Source organism: Vipera ursinii, assembly GCF_947247035.1.
Source record: "Vipera ursinii genome assembly, chromosome: 2".
NCBI classification, from domain to species: Eukaryota; Metazoa; Chordata; class Lepidosauria; order Squamata; family Viperidae; genus Vipera; species Vipera ursinii.
In genome coordinates, this window is record NC_139513.1 from 5441496 (window position 1) to 5459917 (window position 18422).

Consider the following 18422-nt stretch of genomic DNA (forward strand, 5'->3'; position numbering starts at 1 on the left):
ATTGATTTATATTATATAATTTGGAAGGATATAACAAAAGATATTTTTCTGATGGTGAATTATTTAGATGATAAATTGAATTTACTTGTAAAAATAAGAATGTATTGAAATGAATAATGTAAGTTCTGTAGACAGGATAAATACTTTTTATTGAAATAGGGAAATGTGGGTTACCTGGAAATTAAGTTTTTTCTTTCTTCTTTTATATATCATAGGCTATTCCAGGATATTCTATTGTAATTAGGTAAAAATTAAAAACAGGATATAGATATGTATAAGTGAAAATATATTGAAAATTATTCTAATTGATTATGTCACAATTAGAAATGTATTAATTTGATTATGTCAAAACTAAGGGAATTGGAGAGGGAATCTTTGTTGACGCAACTTGAGCTATTTACAAATAATTTGTTATTTGCAATTGTTTACTTTTGTACTCAACCACTGTATTGCTTCACAAATATCTGAATGTAAAATTAAAAAATAAAACTTGTATAAAAAAAGAAAAGAAAAAAGACTGGATAAAATGGACTTCAGAGGTGCCAGGGAAAACACTAGGACTGAAGGGACAAAAAATAAGAGAAGCAGAGAAAAAAAGAAGGAAAAAGATTTTCAACAAAAATGAGTGGGCAAATGTCTCTAACAAAGATACTGTACTTGACTTACTATTTATAACTACAGCAACACCTATAAGAATATGGAAAGATTCGACTTAGCAGAACATATTGATTAAAAAAGACATTGGGCAAAAGAAAAAGGCTAAAGTGAAAATTAAAAAAAATAGATGAGGGGGCCTATCAGAATATTTAAAAAAGAAACACCTATTTGAGAATGGTTAAACAGAAAAATTTTGGATGTGAATTTGACTTCAGGAGGGAAGAGTTCCTTAAGTAACAGAACTTTCTTTTTCTTTCTCCTTTTTGTTTTATTTTTGGATATGAGTAATATAAAAGAGTTGCAATGGCTTATATAAAGGAAATGTTTTAGATATCTTAAGGTGATTGACTTTAAGAAAACTAAATGGATTAAAAATGTTTTGACTAAGCTAAAAGACTAGAGGATTAGATTTATTATTATTATTAATAATAATAATAATAATAATAATAATAATAAATAATAATAATAATAATAATAAAAAGTTGGAAGGCACCTTGGAGATCATCTAGTCCAACCCCCTGCTCAGGCAGGAAACCTTATACCATTTCAGGCAAATGGCTGTCCAGTCTCTTCTTAACAACCTCCAGTGTTGGAGCATTCACCACCTCTGGAGGCAGGTTGTTCCACTGGTTAATTGTTCTAACTGTCAGGAAGTTTCTCCTTAGTTCTAGGTTGCTTCTCTCCTTGACTAGTTTCCATCCGTTGCTTCTTGTTCTGCTTTCAGGTGCTTTGGAGAATAGCTTGACTCCCTCTTCTTTGTGGTAGCCCCTGAGATATTGGAACACTGCTATCATGTCACCCCTCACCCTTCATTAAACTACACATACCCAATTCCAGCAACTGTTCCCTATATGTTTTAGCCTCCAGCCCCCTAATCATCTTTGTTGCTCTTCTCTGTACCCTTTCTAGAGTCTCAACATCTTTTTTACATCATGGTGACCAAAACTGGATGCAGTATTCCAGGTGTGGCCTTACTAAAGCATTGTAAAGTATTAGTACTTCACTTGATCTTGATTCTATCCCTCTGTTAATGCAGCCTAGCACTGTGTTGGCTTTTTTGGCAGCTGCAGCACACTGCTGGCTCATATTTAAGTGATTGTCTACTAGGACTCCGACATCCCTCTCACAGTTACTACTATTGAGCAAGGTACCACCTATACTATACCTGTGCATTTGATTTTTCCTGCCTAAATGTAGAACCTTACTTTTTTCACTATTGAATTTCATTTTGTTAGATAGTGCCCAGTGTTTGAGTCTGTCCAGATCCTTCTGTCTCTTAAGCCTATCTTCTGGAGTATTGGCTATTCCTGCCAGCTTGGTGTCGTCTGCAAATTTGATGAGTTCCCCATCTATCCCCTCATCCAAATCATTAATGAAGATATTGAAGAGCACTGGGCCCAGAACAGAGCCCTGGGGCACCCCACTACACACTTCCTTCCATGTAGATGCAGTTCCATTGAGGACCACACGCTGAGTACAGCCTGTCAGCCAGCTACGAATCCATCTGGTGATGCTATCTAACCCACATTTTTCTATCTTATCAAGTAGTAGGTTGTGATCTACTTTATCAAATGCCTTACTGAAATCCAAGTAAATTATATCTACAGCATTCCTTTGGTCCACTAATTTTGTCACTTGGTCAAAGAATGTAATAAGATTTGTTTGGCATGATCTGTTTTTGACAAACCCATGTTGACTTTTAGTGATGACTTTGTTTGCATCAAGGTGTTCGCTGATTTGTTGTTTGATTATCTTTTCCAGAATCTTCCCAGGTATTGAGGTCAGGCTGATAGGTCTGTAGTTTCCTGGATCTATTTTTTTCCCTTTTCTGAAGATGGGAACTACATCAGCTCTCTTCCAGTCCTCTGGTAGTTCCCCAGTGCTCCAGGATCTTTGAAAAATATAGTTCAGTGGTTCTGAGATCACATCTGCCAGTTCCTTGAGAACCTTGGGGTGTAATCCATCTGGTCCTGGTGATTTGAACTCGTCTAGGCTGGACAGGTGTTCACTTACCATTTTTTTGCCTATCTTAACTTGCGTTTCTTTTCTGTTTTTTATGACACTGGTTTTGGTAGGTTGGACTGTTTTTCCCTTTGTGTAAAGACAGACACAAAAAACGAGTTAAATAGTTCTGCTTTCTCCCTATTGCTTGTCACCTTCTTGCCACTTTCCATATTAAATGGAATATTTCAAAATTACGGTAAACACATTTTCAATTATGGTAAAAAAGAACAAAAAGGTTTTGGAAATATGTGTTAGCTTATAGGAAATAGGGATTTTAAGTAGCATACTATGTATTTTATTCTTTCTCTTATTCTTTCTCTTTTTATTCCTTAAGAAAGGTAAAAGTACTGGGTTTACATGCGAACAATAGATTTAAATATATTAAATGTAATTAACTCTGAGAAAATTTTGACCAGTAAAAATGTTTAGGACATTGTGGGAAAAACAAATGTAAACAAGAATTGTAAACAGGATATATGATGGGACAACCAGAATGACTAGATAGAAAAGGAATATTACATTGATGTGATTATTTGTAGAAATATTAGAAAACCTATATTTAATTATCATTTATTAAAACAATAAAAATTGTATTGACTTAAGGTTAGTAAAAGAGAACACTGGGGAAAAGAGAAAATCAAGTAAAGTTATGTGGATTATAGATTATAGAATTTAATTGTTGGTGAATGTTAAATATAAACCCAGACAACACACTGTCTACCGAATATTAAGATGATTATGTTAAAAAATGAATAAAACATACTTTTAAAAAAGATCCTTTGAGGAAATATAATATTCTACTACCCTTTTAATATTTCCTTCTCTGGAGGGGTGTGACTTCCTACAACACAAACAAGAAAGCCCCATCCACGGGATGCAGGCAGCACACAAACCACGCCCTCTCCAGTCTGCGGAAAAATCCCCACGTACCGAGTCCCCGGTGCCCAAAAGGTTGGGGACCTCTGGATTAGTTCATAGGTTGCAGTGGACTTGTGGCATGCAGAGTTTTAAATCTTAACCAATGTCCTGATAAGGAATTGTACTATTTTTTTCCTGCAACAGAGATTCACCTGGTATCATCACAAGAAATTGCATTACCAAAGTAAATGTTCTTTTAGACATAACTATAAAACAAGGAGGACAGTTGGTCCTGGCGTGCAATTTACACAGAGTAAATTATAACCAATAGACATTCAAATTTTGGCTCCACTTATTAAAGTATTAATGATACGTCCAAATGCCATAAACTGCTTTGGATGAAACCTTTTCTATGACAGATATAATAATGCAAAATACGCTGTGATTAAGTCAGTCATTAGTGGAGCGTGTAGAGATTGCACATTAATCAAAGTTTCTTGGATGTTTCATGAAGGCTCAGTTGCACAGGAGAAGATAGCTAGAATAGCTGCCTTCCTAACTTGGGATGGAATATTTTCAAGAAACACTGCTTCCCATGATGATTATATCCATATCCCTTGTACTTTGTTGTTTTATGCAATGCACTCCTTGTATGTTAGCCTGCCACACAGTGCTGCCCCTATTCTTTAAAATCTGCTCCACAACAGTCACAAGATATAACTGTACTTATAACTGCTGTGGAAAATATTGGAAGCTACTGTACCTTTACGTATGTATATCTTTTTTTTTCAATTTGTATTTTCTTCCCGCACTTAGTTTTGTCTGTTATTCTTTCCTTTTTTTTCTGTCCCAATTTATTGAGACAGCAGTTTTGGAAAAGAAATCATACTCATTACGACTCAGAACTTAAGGAACAAAGAACTGGCATTGCTTTCATACCCAAGAAGGCATATTATCTTCCATTTCATGTTCACCTTCTCAGCTAAAAGGACCCCACCTACCATCTTTTTTCACCTTCCAAGGTTCCTTGCCAATTAGTGGGATTAGCTAATTTTATGTTTTGGCTCCATTAAGAATTAGTTAAGACAAGCAGTTCTTCCTATTTACTTTCCTTTGTAGTTCACATCTTTGCTTCCTTATTAAGGGTAAAGAGCAAACTCGCAAGTACCATGCCTTGGCCTTGGGTTTGTAGCCACTGTTTACACCTCCCTTCCATGCGGCTTAACTTGCAGTAATATTAACAATCAACAAGCCAAAAATGGAAGATAAAGACCAAAACCTCCTCTCCCCGGCTGTCAGCTCCCAGATGTCATGGTTCCGAGAGATGAAACTCTTCAAAGCATTTTGAGGCATTGTTTACCTTAAAGAATCTTTTATTCTAGTAGCATAATATCGGCACTTACATAATCGAAGCCAAAAACTGAATTCCTCCTCCCCTGGGGACATAGTATCAAAGCAAAATTCCCTCCTCCAATTTAGTCATAAATCACATTCCCCTATTAGCTTGAAACGCTTGCCAATTCTTTTATTAGCTGATTTCAACAACCTTGATTCTCACGCTAAGTTCAGTGTTGTTATGTCTAGCTGGACTCTCATTCACATCACCTACCTCCCCAGCATCATCTAACTCTAAAAGCGAAAGGGGGGGGGGGAAATGGCTACATTTCCATCTGTTTCTCAAGGCAAAAACATCCGATGTTAGGAGCGTTGACACCAGATGTGCACAGATTTACTCAGGGCTTTTTTTGTCACAGAACGCCCAGAACGGAGTTCCAGCACCTTTTTTGGATGGAACCTTATAGGGTAGGCAAGGTGGGTTGTATGAGATGTGTGAGTTCCGGCACCTTTTTCTTTTACAAAAACAGCACTGGATTTACTCCAAAATAAACATAGGACCGTAAACCCAAGAAGTAAATTATCCCAATCAAGAATTGAAAAAAAAAAAGCTGGAAGCAAGCAGCTCAACTAAAGAACCTCCCAGACTGCTCCCAGCACACTGTCAGGGCAAGGCAGTAGAACAGAGGTCCCCAACCTCGGCCACTTTACGGCTTGTGGACTTCACCTCCCAGAATTCCTCTGGCTGAGGAATTCTGGGAGTTGAAGCCCACAAGCCGTAAAGTGGCCGAGGTTGAAGACCCCTGCAGTAGAATATAGACGGAGAAGAAACCCCACTTCTTAACTAGCACTGATGATGTTATCAAGCTTCGCTAATGAAACGCCTGCCAAGAAAACCAAACGCGGGGGAGAGAGAGAGGGAGAGCACCGAACACCCGCTCTCCCTTCGGTGGGTTTTCCGGCATCACAACGGAGCGGAGCACGCGCAGAAGACCTCAATCCCAGCTGTGCCGAGGGGAGGCTTTGACTGGCAGAGGGAAGCTCTCGCGTAGACGCGTACGACGTATCACCTCTCTGGGAGGCAGAGGGGGCGGGGAAAGCGGAGCTCCCCCCTCCCTTCCTGGAACCGAGCAGAAAGCGGAGAGGGTGTGTGCTGGTGGGGGGTGGGGGAGCGGACTGGAGGGAGCAGGAAAAGGCGCCTCGGCTGTGGCTTTTGGTCCTCGATCTGCGACCGTCGACGGGCCTGCTGATGGCGGGGAGGCAGCAGGAACGAGCGTCGCTTCGGCTTCGGCGGCTTTCTCCTCTTCGGATCCCCCTTTGGCTTCTTCTCCCCTGCTGGATCCGGAGAGGATTTTGCGCTCTTTGAAAGCGGAACGTTGGAAAGGGCACCCGAATAGACTCATCCGGACAGTCTCCGGGGAAGAATCGCGACAGCTGTGGCCCAGGGCGGCCTGGGAGGGAGCTTCCCCCGTTCGGGCTTCGCCGAAGCGGGAGGCCGGATGGAAGCGTCGGGGTCTCCGGGGGAGGGAGCAGCAGCGGCTTTTCAGGCAGGCAGCGGAGGCGGCGGCGGCCCGAGCGGCCTCCCCGAGGAGCCCCGCAACTCCGAAGCCGAGCGCCGGCTCTTCCGCAACTGCTGCCCCCGGGAGGTCGAGGGGCCCCGGGCTCTCTGCAGCCGCCTGCACCGGCTGTGCCGCGGGTGGCTGCGGCCCGAGCGGAGCGGCAAAGCCGAAATGGTGGACCGGGTGGTGCTGGAGCAGCTGCTGGCCCTGCTGCCCGCGGAGCTGGCTGGCTGGCTACGGGAGTGCGGGGCGGAGAGCTGCGCCCAGGCGGTGGCCCTGGCCGAAGGGTTCCTGCTTGGCCCGCCGCCGTCCTCCGCCCCTCGGGAACCCCCCGGAGAAGGCCGGCAGGTGAGACGAGTTGACCCCGAAGAATGCAAGGGATGGTGTTTTATTTAGCAGCCTCTGTAAGAAACGAGAGACCTTAAGAAGACGTCTCCACTTCTTGGAACTCTTCATCCTTTGAGGACTGACTTGTTCTGGAGGCAAATGCTTCGTTTTCCTCTGGGTGATAATGCCATGGGAGGAAAGAGAAATTCAAGCCTCTTTCAGTGCCCCACCACCACCACCGGCCATCCTCAAAGGATGAAAGAGGCTTCAGAGTTTTGGAGAGATGGCTGGAATCCCTTCTCTGCTCTGCCCCTCTTCCTTTCCCTAATGCAGGATTTTATTGAGGCAGTTTTCCGGTTTAAACTGATAGTATTCAAACTCTTCAGCCTCGCTACAATATTGTGAATCTTCTTTTTTATTTCTGTTTCTCTGCTTTAAAAATAGCCACTGAGAAGAGACATCTGGAGTGTGTGTGTGTGTGTGTGTTTCTGTCTGTATGGCTGGCTGGGGAATTCTGGGAGTTGAAGTCCACAAATCTTAAAGTCGCCAAGGTCTACACTCTTGTGTAGAAGATGCATACTGGGATGGTGTAATGGTCTATGGAAATGGCATTGGAAGAGGGAAATGCCACAGTATGGACAACCATCATGTCTAACTTGGACCCCTCACGTAAATAAACAGGCGGGATGGGGGATGTTTCAGTTTACCTGAGGGTGAAAGAATAGGAGGGGAGAAATACTTCCAAGTTTGCAAGACTTTGTTAATGTGGTCTTGGCTTTGATCCCTAAGTGTATCCATGAACTGCCAGGTTGGAGGTCTCCTCCCTATCATAGCAAAACTAAACAAAAGGAAGGGGAAATTCATCTCATTCCTTCTCAACTCCCAATGGTTCCTAAATCTAACAGAAAATATTCCCAAAGGAAGAGCTAGACCTGGCATACATACATCCAGAAAGGAGGAAAGGGATAGCTAGAGGAGAAGATAAAAGAAGCAACTCCTGATTAGAATGAAAAGAGGAAATAAAGAGAGTCAGTGAAACATTTCACAAAAATGGCAGTCATTTTCTCAAATATAGCAGCCATTTTCAAATCAGTTCTCTCACTTGTGAGTTGGAGAAATGCAAGTGGAGCAGTGGGCTAATGCCTCCTTAAGTAACACCAGCTGCCTGCAATTAGTGCAGGTTCCATCCCACCAGGCTCAAGGTTGACTCAGCCTTCCATCCTTCCGAGGTAGGTAAAATGAGGACCCAGATTGTTGGGGGCAATAAGCTGACTTTGTAATAATGCCGCTTGGGGGTGTGTGTGTGAAAGCCCTAACAAGCAGGCATATACATAGAATGAAGGGTATTGCTAAGCACATTGATTTGTGCTTTAAATTGTAAGCCGCCCTGAGTCTTCGGAGAAGGGCGGGATATAAATGGGATTTAAAAAAAAGTGGAGAGTCAAAAGGTAAGGGAAGCAAACATGGTAATTAATAGTCTTTATGAAAGTGGATCATAAACTAGGCTGTTCTTTCAGGTACAGGAGCCATTCGCAAGAGACATCTCAGCAGAACTCCAGGAAAGAGGAGAACAATCCGGTCCTTCTCAACAGCTTCATTTCAGGAGGAACCAATTCGGGCCACCTTGCCAGGCAAATGTGGGTTTCTTCTGAAAGCAATCAAGTTCAAGCTCTTTCCATTCTTGAGCTACTTTTATAACCAAATGCTAAGTCTGTGCAGTTGAACCTTGTTTTGCGTGTGTAAGCAAAGGACAGTTCACAAGATGAGAGGCTCGTATTACAAAATGTAATTGATTTGTGGAAAGAATTTAATACATAGTATGTTTCAAAAGAATGTGAAAACCAGTTAAAAATTAGGAAATGGAAAAGAACGGCTTTAGAAATATGCCAGCATATCCACTGAAAAACTAATCACCTGAAGGACAGATTTCCCCTGTAAAACCTCCTAAGTCAGGGGTAGACAACCTTGGCTCTTTTATGACTCGTGAAGTTCAACTCCCAGCATGGCTGGCTCAGGAATTCTGGGAGTTGAAGTCCATGAGTCATAAAAGAGCCAAGGTTGCCTACCCCTGTCCTAAGTAAACACTAAATGGCTGTAACAGTAAGAGTGCTGGTCAGATGACTTGGGTTTCCCCAGCTTATTTCCAAAATTTTGAAACAGGCCAGGAAAGAAGTTTGTAGTGGCTTCGTCCTGTTTTGAAAGGAATTTGAAATTTGCTGAACCAGGCAGGTGCACCCAGGGGATGCTATTCCCCAAAACCTCCTTGCTGAGCCATTCCAGGGCTGTGGGCTGCTCCGCAAGCAGATGGGGCTTCACTTGTTCACGCAGACCAGTTTCTGGCATGCTGGTCCATGGACCGGGAGTTGGGGATCCCTAATCTAAGCCATATTTTGTGCCTTTACAGCAGTAACCACAGGTGGCTGGTCTAAAGACCATGTTGACCTACAAACATTCCTGTCCTGTAAAAGAAAAATGTCCAATTGGTCTCTTGTAAAGCTCTGTTTTCTGTTTTGTGCAGTAAGAAAGGAAACACAGGAGCGGATTGTCTTCTAGGGAAGGTGTTCTTTCTCTTTCTAGGGCTCTGTTAACTTTGACGAGGTGGCCGTGGACTTCACAGAGGATGAGTGGGCTCTGCTGGATTCTGGCCAGAAGTCCTTGTGGAGGGAAGTCATGTTGGAGGTTTCCAGGAATATGGCCACTCTGGGTAAGGTCCCTCTGCTCTGTGTCCCATTCATTGGAAAAGGTGTTTTCAGAGGGAGGTAAACAAGGAAGGGACACGGTGGCTCAGTGGGTTAGGACGCTGAGCCTGTCGATCAGAAGGTCAGCAATTTGGCGGGTCGAATCCCGAGTGCCACGTAACAGAGTGAGCACCTGTTACTCGTCTCAGCTTCTGTCAACCTAGCAGTTCAAAAGCACGTAAAAATGCAAGTAGAAAAATAGGGACCCCTACGGTGGGAAGGTAACAGCGTTCCGTGCACCTTTGGCATCTAGTCATGCCGGCCACATAACCACGGAGACGTCCTCGGACAAGCGCTGGCTCTTTGGCTTTGAAATGGAGATAAGCACTGGCCCCTAGAGTCGGAAACAACTAGCACACATGTGCGGGGGAACCTTTACCTTTTTTTAAACAAGGAAGGTCCCTGCACTCAGTTGCTTAAGATGATCATGACTCCTGCCTAATCACCACCTGAATTAGTGTATTCCCTTCAAACCTTTCCTAATCTCAAATAAAACCATTGAGGGTCAGGTGTGCTTAATACCTGACTCCTGTCCAAGGCCAGATATCTAGGCTGACGTTCAAAAAACATCTCAAAAAAGGTGTGATTTGCCATTTAGGTCTTGTAAATAAAACCACTTTGTTGCATCCAGGAAGCAAATAGAGATTTTTCATGTTAACTGGCAGGAAATAGGTTGTATGCCTGTAAGGATAGTTGGGTCTCTATGGGATCTTTTAAGGAAGGGGAATTAAAATAGTATGTATTGGGGAGGGGGAGGAATAAAAGGAATACCCTTCAATCACTTGGAAGCCTCTCCCCCCCCCTGCCCCACCACCACGATCAAAAAGGAAAGATTCAGGTTCTGAAAAAGTGACCATGATAAACATCTATTTTTTTTTTCCTTTTGAGGAAAAGATAGAGAAGAAGAATTTGAAAATAGTCCATCAATGAATAGGATGGTGGGCTTGAGAAGTAGTTAGCTGCTAAATGCTTATCAATGAGCAGGGGATCCTAAAGGAGCCCTGATTTCCAATCCAGTTCAGTGCAGAGGCATGTGATCCTGTCAGGGAATTGCACAGCAGGTGTCCAAATGAAATCAGAGACACTGAATTTGTAGTTTTATATAAATAAATATATTTTATATTGATATTTACAGCAAACCAGATAGTCAAGCAAACAGGAGCATCTTGAGGTAAATCACAGAGCACAGAAAAAAAAACTCCCCCTCCGCCCCCATAGCAACCAATCATAGTGCAGATTGCCTCACATAAGAGCTAGCACTCTCCAACCAATCAGCTGTAACTGAGTGTTCTGACTCACCCCCACTGTTCCAGCTTCTAAATTTAAATATCTTAACAGAATCCATCCAGACAGAAATACAGTGTCTCTGAAATCAGATGGCTTCCATACTTGTTTCATTTTCTAGGGACTTAGCCCTAGTTTGTTCCTGTCCATATCCAGATTTGAGTAGCTTACATATTGTGAGGAAAATGGGTTTTCAGCTGAATAGAATTATTTGAATCAAATTGACACATAAGGAATTTTCATACCCTTGGAGCTGGCTCACACTAGCTTGTTGTCGTATCAGATTATTCCAATGGCAACCTCTGAATCTCAAGATACCAATGTATGAGGGTGAAGGTTTCGTTCTCCGAGCTTGTGGGTTGGTTTCCAGACCTTTCGTTACTAGGCTAAGTAACATCTTCAGCAGAGTTTAAGGGATGTCAGTGTCTGTGTTGTTCTGTTTATAAGGGCTTCAGGTATGGGTGTGTCAAGTGAGGATCTTGTGATGGGTCAGGTGTGAGTCATCACTGAGAGATACCAATGCTTCTTCTCGCTATTACAGGTAATTCTCAACGTATGACCCCAACTGAGCCCAAAATTTCTGTTGGTGAGCGAGACAGTGGTTAAGTGAGTTTTGCCTCATTTTACGAACTTTCTTGCCATAGTTCTTAAATGAATCACTATGGTTATTAAGTTAGTAACCTGGTTGTAAAATGACTCTGGCTTCCCCATTGACTTTGCTAGTCATAACGCTGCAAGAGGCAATCACAATGACCCTGGGACACTGCAGTAGTCATATATATGAGCGAGGTGACAAGTTAATAAATTTTGATTACATGACAACGGGAATGCTGCCACAGTCCTAACTGAAAAATGGTCATAAGTCAAGGACTAATTCTGTTTGAAGATAGTAGAAGGTTTGCAGTAATTCAAGATTTATTACTTCATTACTTAGGAATATGTAGGCTTGTATCATTTCCCTCTCTCTGAAATGTATCAATATCAGTGCTTCTCTTATTTACAGGGATGTTTCTCACTATTCTTCGGGTGGGTTTTCCTCTATTTTATATAATATATAATACAAGTATTCCTTGACTTACAACCATTCATTTAGTGACCATTCAAAGTTATAGCAACACTGAAAAAAGTGACTTATGACTGTTCACACTTACAACTATTGCAGCATCCCTATGGTCATGTGATCAAAATTTAGATGCTTGGTAACTGGCTCATATTTATGACAGTTGCAGTGCCCTGGAGTCATGTGATCACCTTTTGCAATCTTCTGACAAGCAAATGGGGAAGCCAGATTCACCTAACCATGTTACTAACAAAACAACTGCATGATTCACTTGCAACTGTGGCAAGAAAGGTCATAAAATGGGGCAAAATTCATTTAACAAATGTCTCAGCAACATAAAATTTTGGGCTCAAGTATGGTCATAAGTCAAAGACCACCTGTAAATACTCTAGTAATTTGTTCCTCTTCCAGTCTAAACCTGAATAGCTTGGACATTATCCTGTCCAGGCTCAAGAAATAAACTGTATAGCAGTATCATGGTCAGAATGACTTGCCCAACCCCATTTGGTGGATCACCTCAACCAATAGCTTCATGTCCATGTTAATTAAGGAGATGTCAAATTTTGAGGAAAATCACAGCCGAGCAACCTGGGGCCCAATCACCCCTTCACCACCCTACCCCTTCACCACTGCTCCAGAACTGTCCCTTAGGAAAAGAGAACCACTGCAAAATAATATTTCCAACATCCTGACTTTGGAGAGGGTCCAGAAATTTCAATTTTATGAAAAGCCAGAGATGTCAAGCAAGATTACAAGAATCATACTCCTGATATGCCAATCCCTCTAGAGGTCACTCACAAACGTAATGTTGTGTGTAGCTCTGACCTGAACCTCCATAAAATGAGTCTAGATAATGTTCTCCATGACGAGTCCTCCGTAGCTATAGCCTCATGCTTTTCTTAAGAGCCTCTGTTGAAGACTTGTGTGTAGGAATCCAAAATCATCAGATTGAGTGATGGCTTTTGAGAAGGTGACACTGCCACCTCTTTCAAGAAGGATTGCAGCCCTTCAGCCAAGAATCCATTTACTAAATTCTAATGGGAATTTATATTTTCTTTTTCCCAATCAGGTGACAAGCTGGAGAATGACAATGAGAAACAGCTGAGGTCAATGCCAATGCAAACAGCAAACCTTCAAGAAGAAATGATTTTTGACCATCAATGGGATGCAAAACCGCTAGAGAAAAGCCACTCAGAAGATGGGGAGAAGTCATCCACTTATCTTCCTATTGAAATCCACAGTTTCCTCATCCAGCAAGACCAGAAAGGGAAGAGAAAGGGCAAACATAGCAAAAGAGAGAAAAATGAATTCCATTTAGGTGAATATGGCAGAAGCCAGACCAAAGGAAAACAATATGGCTGCAGACAGTATGCAAAATTTATCAGTCGTTCTTTCTCTCTTTCTTTACCTAAGAAACTGTACAGGAAACACAGGCCACATATATTTGTAAAATTTGGGAAGAGTTTCAGTCTGAGCAGAGACATGAAGGTATGTATAAAGTGTGGAAAAAACTTCAGTAGCAGCAGTACACTTAATCGTCATCAGAGGATCCACACAGGGGAGAAACCGTATAAATGCACGGAGTGTGGAAAAAGCTTTTCTCGAAATACACAGCTTATTCATCACAAAAGGATTCATACAGGGGAAAGACCATATAAATGTCTGGAATGTGGAAAGAGCTTTATTGAGAACAGAGACTTTACTCGCCATCAGAGGATCCACACAGGGGAGAGACCATATAATTGCATAGAATGTGGAAAGGGCTTTATTGACAGCAGAGACCTTAGTCGCCACAAAAGGATCCACAGAGAGGAGAGACCATATAAATGCACAGAGTGTGGGGAAAGCTTTAATCACTTCAGAACGTTTACTCGTCATGAAAGGATGCACACTGGAGAGAATCAGTATAAATGCATAGAGTGTGGAAAGAGCTTTAATAACTGTAGCACTTTTACTTATCATAAAAGGATCCACGCAGGTGAGAAGCCATATAAATGCATAGAGTGTGGAAAGAGCTTTACACAGAAAGGACATCTTACTCGTCATGAAAAGATTCACACAGGGCAGAAACCTTATAAATGCACAGAGTGTGGAAAGGGCTTCAGTACAAACTGTAATCTGACTCGCCATCAGCGGATCCACACAACTGAAAAACCATATAGCTGCAAGGAGTGTGGAAAGACATTCACTGAGACTAGTGATATTATTTCCCATCAAAGAATCCACACAGGGGACAGACCATATAAATGCCTGGAATGTGGAAAGAGGTTTTTTGACAACAGTGACCTTATTCGACATCAAAAGATACACACGGCAGATAAACTGCATAAATGCTTGGAATGTGGAAAAAGCTTCACTCAGAAAGGAAAACTTAATTCTCATAAAAGGATCCACACAGGAGAGAGACCATATAAATGCATGGAGTGTGGAAAGAGCTTTATTGACAATTCTGTCCTTACCTTCCACCAAAGGATACACATGAGGGAAAGACCATATAAATGTATGGAGTGTGGAAAAAGCTTTTGTCGGAACACAGAACTTATTGATCATAAGAGGATCCACACTGGGGAGAAACCATATAAATGCATGGAGTGTGGAAAGCAGTTTACTCAGAAAGGACATCTTACTCATCATGAAAGAATCCATACAGGGGAGAAACCATATCAATGTTTAGCGTGTGGAAAGAGCTTTGCTCAGAAAGGACAACTTAATTCTCATGAGAGAATCCACACAGGGGAAAGACCATACAAATGCTTGGAGTGTGGAAAAAGCTTTCATTGGAGCACAGAACTTATTCATCATGAAAGGATCCACACTGGGGAGAGACCATACAAGTGCACCGAGTGTGGAAAACAATTTACTCAGAAAGGTCATCTTATTACTCATGAAAGAATCCATACAGGAGAAAAACCATATAAATGCATAGAGTGTGGAAAAAACTTTGCCCGGACAGGACAACTTAATGCTCATAAAAGGACCCACACAGAAGAGAGACCATATAAATGCATGTAGTATGGAGAAAGCTCTTAACAATCACAAGACATTTACTCATGAAGCTTTGCTTGGAAAGGACAACATAAATCTCATAAAAATATGCCCACAGAAGAAACCTTATACATCTATGGAGTGAGCTTCATTAAGAACAGTCAAATTACTTATCAAAGATTCCAGAAATGAGAATGAAGGTTATTATTGCATAGAACGTTAAAAGATCTTTTGTTTGATCTTAATTGTGATCCTTTGAGGATTCTCTGATTTCCAAGCAGTGGACACAACACAGCACAGCTTTAGCAAATCTGTACGCCATGTTTCATTGTGGCAAATCCCTTCCCCCAAAACAGCCTATTCCTCTTTACTCTATCTTTCTGAATCTTGCAAGCTGAGATTGCCACTGAAATATGTCTTTAATACTGAGTCCTTAACTGAAACAAAAATTTCAAAGTCTATAAACTGGTATGCAACCTTTGCTTCCTTGCAAACATTATTACATTGAGGGATGGTCTCAGTGCAGTTGCTACTTTTCTCTTGGCCAACTCCAAGCTCTGTTCTTGAGCAATGTTCCTTTTGAGCATTCCAGCTGAGCTCCCAAGCCAAGCTCCAGGCAGGAGTCCCACCAGGAGATGCTGCTTGCCCTAGTTTGTGGTGCTAGCAGTTGAGGGATTGCTTGCTTGTACTGATTATCAGTCACCAAATATGGCCGTCTGTTTCCCCGTCTTCTTGCTTTTTTCTTATCTCCTTTTCTCTTACGTACCCACAAATGAACTTTGCTCTTTCTTAGATTTTGTTTCTGTAAACTAAGGGCCTTGTTGGGGTGAGGTTACTTTTGGATTTCCACACATTTGTGGCTCAATTAGTCAGGCAACTGGAATGCCAGCATGGATCCTTTAAGTAAACTGTGAGTAAATGAGTGAATGAATGATTGCATGAGCCGATCTCAAATTTCTTGAGGTGTGCTGAGCCCTGGGGAAGAGGGATGAGAAGCATTTCTGCCTGGCTGCAACTGTTTTTCCCAAGCACAGATAGCAATGGTAGCTTTGCTTCCTCAAGCATCCACACAGGAGAAAAACTACATGTAGTGCTCGACTTACAACAGTTCATTTAGTGACTGTTCAAAGTTACAACGGCACAGAAAAATGTGACTTATAACTACAACCTTTGCAGTATTCCCGTGAATGTGTGATCAAAATTCAGATGTTTGGCAGCTGATTCATATTTTCTTCCCATCGCTTTGTCTGCTCCTTTCCTCCATGCAGTGTCTTCCCCGATTACTCACTCAATTTTTGAGGGATTCCACAATTTCCTGAACTAGAACATATTTCCCAGCTGGGTTTTCCCATGGGCTACACCAAGACGTGCTTAGTAATAGGCTGAGAAAGTAAGTATTTAGAAAGTAAGTAGCTCTGGCTCTTTAGATTTACACTGAGAAGCAAACCTGAGATTGGGAGGTAAAGAGTTGCCTTAAACTGCAAGATAAGTGGCATATAAATTTGATGAATGAATCAATGAATGATTATGTCTGATGTAGAAAGATCAGATGAATTTTTCTTGAAGTGAAAGGAGGAATTCTCTAGAGCTGAATGTGTAACATTCTGGATGAACAGATCCTCTAGAATGGGGTCCTACAGCAAGTCAAGTTACATTAAACATTTCAATTAACTTCTGGCTCCAGGCTAATTTTCTCTGGATAAGCGGGGTCAATTCTGGTTAGAGATTGAAGAGGAGTCCTCTGGGATTTGCAAGACTGAAGGTCCATATTGCTATCTGAGGAGGATAGAATGAAGCTGAATGCTGTTAAGAGTCCATCTTTAGCTCTCTATTCTTTTCCTTAGACACATTCCTACACTGACAACAAACAACACCAGTTCAATTGGAGCAACACTAAAATCATTGGCTATGCTAACACCTGCCACGCTCATGAGTTCATCAAAGCCTGACACTCCACAAACGATTCTGTCAATGGACACACATCGACCTGCAACCAGCTTACAAACTCTTCAGAATCCAAATGAACCGCACAGCCAACCAGACACAGCACCGACCCTCAACCAACCCACGCAAGACCCTCTTCCCCCCAGCAATTCACCTCCCAATGACCCTGACCTGAGGTAACCTTCCCCATCACAAAAACCATCACAAGCCTGTCACTGATGACTCACACCTGTCCCATCACAAGACCCTCACTTGACACACCAACACCTGAAGCCCTTATAAACAGAAGAACACTGACATCCCCTAAACCAGAGGTTGCCAACCTTTTGAGTACCAGGGACTGGTTCTGTGGAAAGAGGTTTTTCTGCAGACCAGAGAGCGCATAGTTTCATGTATTGCCTGCATCCCACCGATGGGGCTTTGCTTGTTTGCACGGACTCATGGCTTGGTGCCTGTCCACAGACCAGGGGTTGGGGACCCTTGCCCTAAACTCTGCTGAAAATGTTACCTAGCCTGGTAACAAAACATTCAGAAACCCGCCCACAAGCTCAGAGAATGAACTTTCACCTCACACATTTCTATTCTTAATATAGCTACTAATCTATCCTTTTTATTAGTACCTAAGATAAGAGAGATAAGATAACCTTTATTGTCATTTTTTTACTGTGGGCACAACGGCACACATCAAAAATGAAATTTAGTTGCCCGCTCTCAAAGTGGAACACATACATGAAACACACCTAACCATACTATATACACATATGTATAGACCCACACCCTTACACATACATAACAAATATTAAATACTGTCCATCTTAAATATATAAGCTTGAGAGTTCACAAGGTTAACGCTATATGGAATGAAACTATGGCTGAATCTGGATGTTCTGCTGCGGATACCATAAAGCCTCCTCCCAGAAGGTAACAAGGAAAACAGGTCGTGAAAAGGATGTGTAGTGTCCCAGACAATCTTACGGACCCTGCTCAAGCAACGCTTCTGTGCTATCTTTGTCTATATTCTAAAGTGTAGTTAAAAGTGTTTACTCCCTTTGTTCAATAAATTATTTCAGGTTTTGTTGCCTGAAACTCTTCATTGTATAAGGATGGGGTAAAACAAAGCTAGTTTGGGACACTCAAATACACACACATAATCAGAATGCAGCACTGACAAATGACTTCTGTGTTACTGCTGAGCAAATATTGCTATTTGAACCAGGCTCTTAGAATAACAAAACAACAGAGTTGGAAGGGACCTTGCACGTCTTCTTGTCCAACCCAGAAAACCTTTTCAGGCAAATGGTTGCCCAATTTCTTCTTACAAACCCTCCTGTGTTGGAGTACCCACAACTTTTGGAGATGACTCATTGATTGATCCTCTCTGTCATCAAAGCAGTGCCAGTTCTTAGCAAGCACCAGGCAGAACCTGTCCAGGATATACTTGGCCCTTCAGGACTCCTAGTGATGCGCTCATTGCTGCTCTGATGGAATGCATCTGTTGTTGCTGTTTCTTTCCTTCCATTTCCCACCCCCAACACCCACACAAACTTTCGGGGTATTTTTTTTTAGTAGTGCAGTGCCTTGAAAACAGATCAACTCTTAAAAAATCCACCAGCCAGAAAAGGTGAACAAAAAGTCAAGACTTCAACAGCACAGAAATAGAAACGAAAAATA

At 41.9% G+C, this 18422-nt stretch overlaps 1 protein-coding gene across 4 annotated transcripts; it reads left to right on the top strand.

Moving 5' to 3' along the window:
• Nucleotides 1–6027: 6027 nt before the first annotated feature.
• On the top strand, nt 6028–17816 carry LOC310635876 (zinc finger protein 213-like). Of its 4 annotated transcripts, XR_014491547.1 has the most exons (6): nt 6028–6761; nt 8258–8377; nt 9318–9444; nt 12892–15007; nt 16076–16197; nt 16652–17816. XR_014491547.1 is itself a non-coding variant. In XM_083355221.1 (5 exons), the coding sequence occupies exons 1-5, from the start codon at nt 6354–6356 to the stop codon at nt 16666–16668; spliced, it is 921 nt and encodes a 306-aa protein (XP_083211347.1). In that variant the 5' UTR covers nt 6028–6353; the 3' UTR covers nt 16669–17816. The 4 variants fall into 4 exon arrangements, 2 of the variants coding, with proteins under 2 accessions (XP_083211347.1, XP_083211346.1); XR_014491546.1 differs by having other exon boundaries at nt 12892–16197; XM_083355221.1 differs by lacking the exon at nt 16076–16197 and having other exon boundaries at nt 12892–13140.
• The last annotated feature ends 606 nt before the right edge of the window (nt 17817–18422 follow it).